Source organism: Vipera ursinii, assembly GCF_947247035.1.
Source record: "Vipera ursinii genome assembly, chromosome: 2".
NCBI classification, from domain to species: domain Eukaryota; kingdom Metazoa; phylum Chordata; class Lepidosauria; order Squamata; family Viperidae; genus Vipera; species Vipera ursinii.
Genome location: NC_139513.1, coordinates 293,911,667 through 293,921,868, shown reverse-complemented (window position 1 = coordinate 293,921,868; position 10,202 = coordinate 293,911,667). Strand labels below are relative to the sequence as shown.

Genomic DNA, 10,202 nt, shown 5'->3' with positions numbered 1-10,202 from the left:
ATGATCCCCAGTCAGGGTCAGGCGGACTCGCTCCCTGCCCGCGTATCCCTCCTCCGAGGGGCTCCCCTTAACCCAGCCCGGGCTGCAGACTCCCTCTCCCATAATCCCCCGCCTGCACGACGCAGACGGCCCGAGGCCCGGAAGGGCGACGCGGCAGGCTCCCCGGGGAGGGGGGGGGCCGGAAATCCAGGGCCGGGGACCATGGGCCGCGGGGCTCCCCGGGTGGGAACGCCCCGCCTACCTCTGTCCCGCCCCTCCTCCCGCCTGGCGGGCCCACGGGGGCGGTGGGCGTGGCGGTGGGCGTGGCCGAGCCAGCGGAGGACCCAGGTGTCTCCGCCGCCGCAGCCATGGCCCTGCTGAGAGGTAAGGCGCGGGGCTCCCCCCTTTCCCCCGCTCCTCTCCCGCGGGACGGGAAGTTGGGGGAGAGGAAACTGGTTGCAGAACTCGGGCGAGGCGAGCGGGGGGGGATTTGCTGGCGCCTGGGAGTCAAATGGATTTTTTCCCTTGTGTTTCCTTGCAGTTCTTTGGGTTCCCCTTCTTATCCCAGGGAATGCAAGGTTAACTTGGGGGGGGGACATACACCGAGGCTGAGAGTTCAGGTCCGGGCTCTTCAAACTTTGGCCGCTTTGAGACTTGGGGACTTCGACTCTCTGGCTGAGGGATTCTGGGAGTTGAAGTCCGCAGGTCTTAAAGTGGCCAAAGTTTGAAGACCCCTGGGTTAGGTGAATAAGACGGAAGCGTTCCAGGAGTTGTGAATGCTCCAACACTGGAAGTTTTTAAGAAGAGACTGGACAGCCACTTGTCTGAAGTGGTGGAGGGCAGGGGTCTGCAACCTTGACAGCTTTAAGACTTTTGGACTTCAGCTCCCAGAATTCCTCAGCCAGCTTGCTGAGGAATTCTGGGAGCTGGAGTCCAAAAGTCTTAAAGCTGTCAAGGTTGCAGACCCCTGGTATAGGGTTTCCTGCCTGGGCAAGGGGTTGGACGAGAAGACCTCCAAGGTCCCTTCCAACTCCGCCATTCTATATATATACTGTAACGCCAGCTGTTTGGGGTGGGTAGAGAGGTTGGCTTCTTCAGAAGGTTTGCCGTTCTGTTGAGTGAAGGAATGAAAACATTCTTCTAACCTGGAAACAAGAAATATTTTGTACTTGGTGATGTTTTTTACAGAAGAAAATCTCCACTAAAATTAATACCGAAGCTAAGAAAATCAGGCATTTTAGTGTCTTATGTTTAGTGATTTTTCACGACTCAAAGTCAAAATCAGTGACACGTGGTATAACAGTTCAAAAGTCAAAAACCAATTGAGGCGCTCTAATTTTTAAGGAGATTTATTAGATAAGAAACTCTATGAACGTTACTTTGTGCTTAGACGTTTCAAACAGAGATGCTTTTTTCCACACTCGTGAGCCCAGTGCACAAGATATAGAAAGCTGGGAGATAGCGGCAGTCCTTCGTGTTTGGGAAAGGCTAAATGGGCAGACGTGGGACTCTGCAGTCTGTACCTGAGGATATTTGGGGCGTGAGAAGAGAGAGGTTACATTTCCAAGTAGAGAAATTACAAAGAGTTATTTAATAGCAGAAGAGAAATGAGAGATTATTTCAGAACTACGGCTGAGAGGAAATACTTGAAAGCCAGCCATAGTCCTCCAGATGTTGCTTAACTTCCAGCAGGGTTTATGGGGAATGGTGCCAGGTTCTCATAGCTGTGTCCCACGCTCCCATTGCAATATCAGAGGGTATTGTGCAGTAATTTCATCAAAATACAGTTCTGAGGGAGTTTGGTAAGTATTCTGGCAAAAGAGCCTGCGTAGGGAGCTCTTTGAATTTGCAAAACCTATAGAGGTGTGCAAATGAAGGGTATTGCCTCCTTAGTTATTTATTTGACAGCAAGGCATTTCAGCTACTTATTTCACCACCAAAAAAAGGGGGGGGAGTTGTTGAGAACGGAACCAAAGTTCATTTCTGAAGTACAGGCAGTCCTCAACTTACGTCCATTCACTGAAAAAAAGCGATGACTGCTCCTTGTGCTTACAGTCCTCACGGCATCCCCCAAGATCACACGATCCAGATCCAGGTGCTCGGCAATTGGCACGTATTTAGGAGAGTTGCAATGTCCTTCGGGGGGGGGGGTGTCATGTGACTACTATCTACGACCTTCCCAGCAAGCGTTTGTTAGTCCTGGTCTTTCCGTGGCCCTCCTTGTAATGAATTTGGTTGAGCAACCGAAGGCCAAATAAGAAGACCAGGCTGTCAGGGCGTTCTGGGCTCCTCTCTAGCCTGGCGTGTCTCGGCATGCAGCGGCGTCTGCCCAATCTCACCTGGGCTTGGAAGTGAAGGGTTGGGCCTGGTTAGCATTTGGGCACCAGGGGTGGAAAATAAATCACCCTGGAAGAGGCCACGGGAAGCTTATTGCCAGAAAAAAAAATCATGCTTCTGTCCAGCTTAGCTTAACCTGGAGGCATCTTGAACTTTGACCTTAGCACAGTCACATGGGAGGCTTTTTAACAGATTAATTTTCAGTTCACCCCAAAAGCTCAGGATTCAGTGTATAATTAACCAAGTGCGGACGTTAGCAAACTTTAGAGATTAGAACATCATCAACCGTCTGACTATAGTTAGCTTTCTATGCCCAAGAGAGATTCAGCGGTCCTCCCACTTAAGACTAGTTGGTTAATAACCATTTATAGTTATCGAGGACTTGGAAAAAGAGACTTATAACCTGGATTCAAAGTTCTGACATCTGCCCCCCCCCATGCTTGATCATGTGACCACGTTCTGGGCACTCGGCCACCGTCTTCCCCTTTTACAGCAGTTTGCAACATCCCAGAGTCACGTGGCCGCAATTTGCCGTATTTTTTCTGGAAAGCAGCGTTTGGTTTCCACGAAACATGCCCCAGGTTTGCTTTAATGACTGCGGCATTTGCTTTACGACTGCCACGTTCACTTAATATCCGTTGCAAAAAAATCTCAAAGTTGGGTACAGTCACACGATGACCCCATCGTGACTGACATCCGAAATTGCGGGCTCAGTTATGGCTACTAGTCAGGGACTACCTGTAATTCAAACCCCCTTTTCCAATTCTCAGGTAGTTTGAACTGGACTGGCTCCAGTTTTGCTCCAGTTGGGATTTGGTGCTTGACAGTTTAGACTACAGTGAAATTTGAAATGTATAACATTCATAAGGATAATTTCTGCATAAATGTAGTGCTAAGTGTATAAGTGTAGTGGCGGCATAAGTGTAGTGGCGGCCATGGACCTGACGCAAGTAATTTCAGAACCAACTCATGAGGGAGGCCACACTCTTGACCTGATTTTTTTATCTAGACGGTGGTTGGATGATCTAGGTGGGGGCTCTCCATTTATTATGCCCCTGTCATGGACCGATCATCACCTCCTGCGGCTGGTCTTCCGTTTTGCCACCCCCCGCCGTGGGGGTACGGAGCCAATTAGATGGTACCGCCCCAGACGCTTAATGGATCCTGATAGATTCCAAGCGGCGCTGGGGTCCCCACCTGCCTCCACTGCTCACAGCTCGGCGGATGCCTTAGTGGAAGCCTGGGAAAGGGCAGCTGCTGAGGCACTGGACCGAGTTGTACCCTTGCGGCCCCTGACCCGGCGCAGACCCCAGCGAGCTCCATGGTTTTCCGCGGAGCTCTGGGAGATGAAGCGTCGGAAACGGGGCCTAGAGAGCCGCTGGAGGTCTAGCCGATCCGAACCCGACCGGTTGCGGTTAAGAACCTATATTAGGTCTTATCTCGCTGCGATGAGGGAGGCGAGGTGTAATTACTTCACCCTCATCGCGTCCGCAGATAATCGCCCGGCCGCCTTGTTTAGGGTGACTCGCTCCCTTCTTACTCAGGAGGTGAGGGAGGATCCCTTGCAGGGTCGTGCTGAGGAGTTTAGTCAACTTCTGTCGGATAAAATCGCTCGGATTCGGACCGGTTTGGACTCCAGCTGGGCAGAGTCAGGCGGTCAGGACACGGGCGGTCTTGTCAATGTTACCTGGGAAGAGTTTGATTCTGTGACCCCTGATGAAGTGGACAGGATTATGGGGAGGCTGAGCTCCTCCACATGTTTGTTGGACCCGTGCCCTTCCTGGCTGGTTTATGCAGCTAGGGAGAGGACACGAGGCTGGCTCCAGGCGGTAATATCTGCTTCTTTGAGTGAGGGTTATTTCCCCACCGTCTTGAAGGAGGCGGTGGTGAGACCTCTCCTCAAGAAGCCTGCCTTGGACCCAGCTGTATTGAACAACTTTCGTCCAGTCTCCAACCTTCGCTTTCTTGCGAAGGTTGTCGAGAGTGTGGTGGCGCATCAGCTCCCTCTGGTCCTGGATGAAGCGGATTATCTGGACCCCTACCAATCGGGTTTCAGGCCCAGGTACAGCACGGAGACGGCATTGGTCGCTCTGGTGAATGATCTCTGGAGGGCGCGGGATAGGGGATATTCCTCTGTCCTAGTCCTATTAGACCTCTCGGCGGCTTTCGATACCATCGACCATGGTATCTTGCTGCGGCGTCTCAGGGGATTGGGAGTGGGAGGCACAGTTCTTCAGTGGTTCTCCTCCTATCTCCTGGGACGCTCGCAGTCGGTGTTGGCAGGGGGGCAGAGATCGGCCCCTAGGTCTCTCGTTTGTGGAGTTCCTCAGGGGTCGGTTCTCTCGCCTCTCCTGTTCAACATCTACATGAAACCGCTTGGTGAGATCATTCGTGGTTTTGGAGTTGGGTATCATCAATATGCCGATGATACCCAACTTTTCTTTTCGACCCCAAACCACCCCAGTGATGCCCTCGCTGTGATGTCCTGTTGCCTGGAGGCGGTTCGGGTCTGGATGGGGAGGAACAGACTTCAACTCAACCCTGACAAGACTGAGTGGCTGTACATTCCGGCATCCTGGGACATTCAAAATGTTCCATCTCTTTCTATGGGGGGTGAGCTCTTACCCCCCGTGGATAGGACTCGCAACTTGGGAGTCCTCCTAGATTCACGGCTTACCCTGGAAGATCATATAGTGGCCGTGACTAGGGGGGCTTTCGCCCAGGTTCGCCTGGTGCGCCAGTTGCGGCCCTATCTGAACCGGGATGCCCTGTGTACGGTCACTCATGCGCTCGTGACCTCTCGCCTTGACTACTGTAATGCTCTCTACATGGGGCTTCCCTTGAAGACCACTCGGAGGCTCCAACTGGTACAGAATGCGGCCGCGAGAGTTGTCTTGGGAGTTTCCCGGTACTCCCATGTTACACCTTTGCTCCGCGAGCTGCATTGGTTACCAGTTGTCTTCCGGGTGAGGTTCAAGGTTTTGGTTATGATCTTTAAGTCCTTACATGGCATGGGTCCGGGATACCTCGAGGACCACCTGCTGCCGGCATCAACTCCCCTCCGCCCTGTGCGTTCCCACAGAGAGGGCCTCCTCAGGGTGCCGCCAGTCAGGGAATGCCGACTGGTGGCCCCCAGGGGGAGGGCCTTCTCTGTGGGCGCTCCGGCATTATGGAACCAACTGCCGGTGGAGCTCCGGACGGCATCAGACCTCCGAACTTTCCGTCGTGGCCTGAAGACCCACCTATTTGAATTAGCTGGTCTGGCCTGACGGGGGATTATGGGTTTTAAATTGTTGTTTTAGAATTGTATTACTGTTTTTAACTGGGCATTGGTTTAATCTTTTTTAATTTTTGTATCGTTTTTTTTATATATGCCCTGTGAACCGCCCTGAGTCCCTACCAAGGAGAAGGGCGGTATACAAATTAAATAAAACTTGAAACTTGAAACTTCGTGTTCACTCTCTCTTCTAGCTTTATAATGCTTGATAGCTAAAAATTCTGCTTCTAAATGTCCTTGACTGAATGCCTGGGAACATTATTCCCCTAACTGTAGTAGTTATGAATACAGTTGCAAGAAAAAGTATGTGAACCCTTTGGGATTATGTGGTTTTTTGCATGAATTGGCCATAAAATGCGCTCTAAACGTCATGTAAGTCACAACAATAGAAAAACACAGTCTCCTTAAAATAATAGTACACAAACATTAGCTGTTGTCATGTTTTAATTGAAGATAAGATGGAAACATTCACAGTGCAGGATGGAAAAAGTATGTGAACCTTTGGACTTAATAACTGGTTGACTCTCCTTTGGCAGCAATAACCTCAACCAAACGTTTCCTGTAGTTGCAGATCAGACCTGCACAACGATCTGGAGTAATTTTGGACCACTCCTCTGCACAAAACTGTTTCAGTGTAGCAATATTCTTGGGATGTCTGGTGTGAATCGCTCTCTTAAGGTCATGCCACAGCATTTCAATCGGGTTGAGGTCGGGGACTCTGACTGGGCCACTCCAGAACGTGTATTCTGTTCTGTTGAAGCCATTGTTTTGTTAAATTACTTGTATGCTTTGGGTCATTGTCCTGTTGCATCACCCATCCTCTGCGGAGCTCCAGTGGCGGACAGATGGTCGTACGTTTTCCTGCAAAATGTCCTGATAAACTCTGGAATATATTTTCCCATCAATGACAACAATCCGTCCAGGCCCTGAGGCAGCAAAGCAGCCCCAAACCATGATGCTCCCTCCACCATGTTTTACTTTGGGGATGAGGTTTTGATGTTGCTGTGCTGTGCCATTTTTTCTCCACACATAGTGTTGTGTGTTTTTCCCAGACAACTCAATTTTGGTTTCATTTGTCCACAGTATATTTTGCCAGTAATGCTGTGGAACATCCAGGTGCTCTTTTGCAAACTTCAAACATGGACAGATGAAACCAAAATTGAGTTGTCTGGGAAAAACCCACAACACTATGTGTGGAGAAAAAATGGCACAGCACAGCAACATCAAAACCTCATCCCCAAAGTAAAACATGACGGAGGGAGCATCATGGTTTGGGGCTGCTTTGCTGCCTCAGGGCCTGGACGGATTGTTGTCATTGATGGGAAAATATATTCCAGAGTTTATCAGGACATTTTGCAGGAAAACATACGACCATCTGTCCACCACTGGAGCTCCGCAGAGGATGGGTGATGCAACAGGACAATGACCCAAAGCATACAAGTAATTTAACAAAACAATGGCTTCAACAGAACAGAATACACGTTCTGGAGTGGCCCAGTCAGAGTCCTGACCTCAACCCGATTGAAATGCTGTGGCATGACCTTAAGAGAGCGATTCACACCAGACATCCCAAGAATATTGCTACACTGAAACAGTTTTGTGCAGAGGAGTGGTCCAAAATTGCTCCAGATCGTTGTGCAGGTCTGATCTGCAACTACAGGAAACGTTTGCTTGAGGTTATTGCTGCCAAAGGAGGGTCAACCAGTTATTAAGTCCAAAGGTTCACATACTTTTTCCATCCTGCACTGTGAATGTTTCCATCTTATCTTCAATTAAAACATGACAACAGCTAATGTTTGTGTACTATTATTTTAAGGAGACTGTGTTTTTCTATTGTTGTGACTTACATGACGTTTAGAGCGCATTTTATGGCCAATTCATGCAAAAAACCACATAATCCCAAAGGGTTCACATACTTTTTCTTGCAACTGTATGAATTCTAGAGAAATTGAGACACCTATTAAATGAATAAATTATTATTATTATCCAATAATTTATAATCGCTGCTGATTGTTGAGCCATCCACAAAGAATTGCAAAATTATGAACGGGGCCAAAATATGCCATTAGATTTTTTTCTAGCTCCTAAAATACCTTAACCCAGTTCGTATGTATTTTATTTCACTTTCAAAACCTAGTTTGCTTCCAAAGGTTATGTGATGAAGCTAATATTTGGTCATAAGTTTAAAGTCTGAGAGTCGTAAATGTCTAAAGTCTGAGGGGCCCAGTTGACACTATCATTATGATAGAATTTAAGAAGGAATTTCTTTCTTCTTATAGTAGCATTTGACAGGATAGTAAGAAAAGCTGCACGGGCCAGATGTGTCAGCGAAACCGTGCCCACCTCATTGCCGGCAACGGGAAAAATTCACGATACGTCAAGACGCGTCACGTGACATTGCAAGTTTGACACCCGTGCTGTACTGGGTCAAGCCAATTCTGTTTAATTCTCAGTGTACAAATCTGGCGTGTTTCTCACCGCCAGCCTTTGCAGAACTTTTGTTTTACTACCTGATCGTGACAGGGGTGCCATTATAGCGGTGTTGCCCTCTTTGAGGGGCTGCCACAAAGAAGAAGAGGGGGCGACCCAGAGCGTCAGAAGGCAGGAGAAGGAGCAACCGATGGGAACTAAGCAAGGAGAGAAGCAACCTGGAACTAAGGAGGGACTTCCTGACACAACAATTAATGGCTTGCATTCAAAAGTTGTGGGTGCTCCATCAGTGGAGGCTTTTAAGAAGACATTGGGCAGCCATTGATCTGAAATGCTATTGGTCCTCCTGCTTGAGCTGGGGGCTGGACTAGAAGACCTCCAAGGTCTCTTCCAAGTCTGTTATTTTATTATTCTGATCCTCTGTACTGTTTAGAGTCTAACTGCACAAATTTTAAGATAGACAAGAAGTGTGCAAAAGTCTGTAGTTTGCAAACTGTAGAGAGTAGTTTATCGGTTGTTTCGATTTCTTCTGTCTACTAATGTATGTAGGTTTAAAATGAGGTACTTTTATTTTTCTGATAATCAGAAAAACAGAAGGTCTTCCTTATTTGTTCCTATCCCCTCTTTGGCATTTCCCCCATTTAATGACTGGGATGACTTTTGTAATCCTAGCTAATCAATACCTTAACTCCTTAAACGTTTTCATTTATGAATGGAACGGCTAAGGTCATCGGTGCATGAGGCAGACCAAAGTGAGGAACCGGCTCCTGAATTTCCCGGAAACCTTTCACTGAATTATATGGCAGATGGGTTAGGGTTAATGTCTTTATTAAGACATTTTCTGGTGGCCGACTGCTTACCCAGCAAAATTTAAGATCTTGGGGTTAACCTTTAAATCACCAAAAGGTTTAGCTAAAGCAATTGCTTCTTTCCTTGTAAATTTGTTCAGCTGGTTAATAACTGCAGGAAGGGCATATTTGGAAGATGTCTCTGTAATTAAAGCACCCCACAGCGCCCGTCTGCAACTTTTTAAAGCAGCCACGTCTTTTCCCAGGGTTGCACAGGATTGTGGACAAAGCCCATTCATTTACTTTAAAGCAGGCATGTCAAACCGCTGGCCTGCAAGCCAGATGTGTCATGCCGAAACCGTGCCCACCCCATTGCCAGCAATGGGGAAAAAGTCACGGTACGTCGCACAACGTCACGTGACGTGAGTTTGACGTGCCTGCTTTAAAGAGTTGCAGCGGGTGGTAGGAACAACACTCATGCTTATTCCCAAGTACTTTTTTTGGCTTTCAGTTGGCAGCTTTGCACAGCTCTTACCAAAATTGAGACGGCTTTAATTGAACCTAGAATTATGATATTAAGTTGTGCTGGTTGTTAAGCAGAACACCATGTGACCATGCCCACTATAATGACCATTTTTGCAGCAATCACGAAGCGAACGTCAGGATTATAAAACTACGGCCACAGTCATTAGGCGGATCCATTATCCACAATGGGTATTTTTTTTTTTTTTTGCTGGAAACTGAAATGGCAAACCATCGCAAATTGTGTATATGAGAACTTCAAATCTGGGTCACAAGTAGCAGCCCTGGAGAGGTTCGTAACTTTGGTCATTAAGCAACCGGTACTAAGCCAGAACTACCTGTATAGTAAGATCCCAGTTAATTTTGAAAGAGCAGTCATCAAACCAGAGGCTGGACTGCCCACAACTTGAACCTCTAAATAGAAACGATCCTCGGTTCCTTTTGTTGAGAAAGGGATAGTTTTATTACAGATCAGGCGTATTGCAGCATTGCCTAGCCAGAACCGAGAATCGCACGCCAAATTCCCCAAGCTCTACTTTTCCCTCCTTTAACTGTCCCTCATTGCGCACCCTGGTGTGACCAGTCAAGTTCATGCAAGCTGTTTTCATGGCGGTCAGTTCCAAGCAGTTTGGTATGCGGCTCCCTCCTCCTTCCAGCTGGGTGACCTTGAGGCAGCATCTGGAGGTAGAACAGCTACTTTCGATTTCCCAAGCATCTCCCCCCCACTTCATTCCCCCCTCCACAATTTATGGTAATCTGTCACCACCTGGCAGCGCAGCACAGCAAGCGTGGCGCACGGAGGGAGCAGGTTCGTCTCAATGCTGACTCAGCATTTCAGTGAAAGTCCCACGTTTCAGTGCCAGCTGAAA

General features: G+C 48.3%; 1 protein-coding gene across 2 annotated transcripts in view; it reads left to right on the top strand.

Moving 5' to 3' along the window:
* Window positions 1-10,202, top strand: part of ACAA2 (acetyl-CoA acyltransferase 2) — a 32,660-nt gene that overhangs the window by 8,247 nt on the left and 14,211 nt on the right. The window contains exon 1 of one of the 2 annotated variants that reach the window (XM_083355617.1): window positions 185-363. The exons of the other annotated variant lie outside the window; for it this stretch is intronic. Coding sequence (XP_083211743.1) covers window positions 348-363 — 16 coding nt within the window. The 5' untranslated portion in view covers window positions 185-347. Of the gene's footprint in view, window positions 1-184; window positions 364-10,202 lie in introns of those variants that run through there. 2 annotated transcript variants of the gene reach the window in all.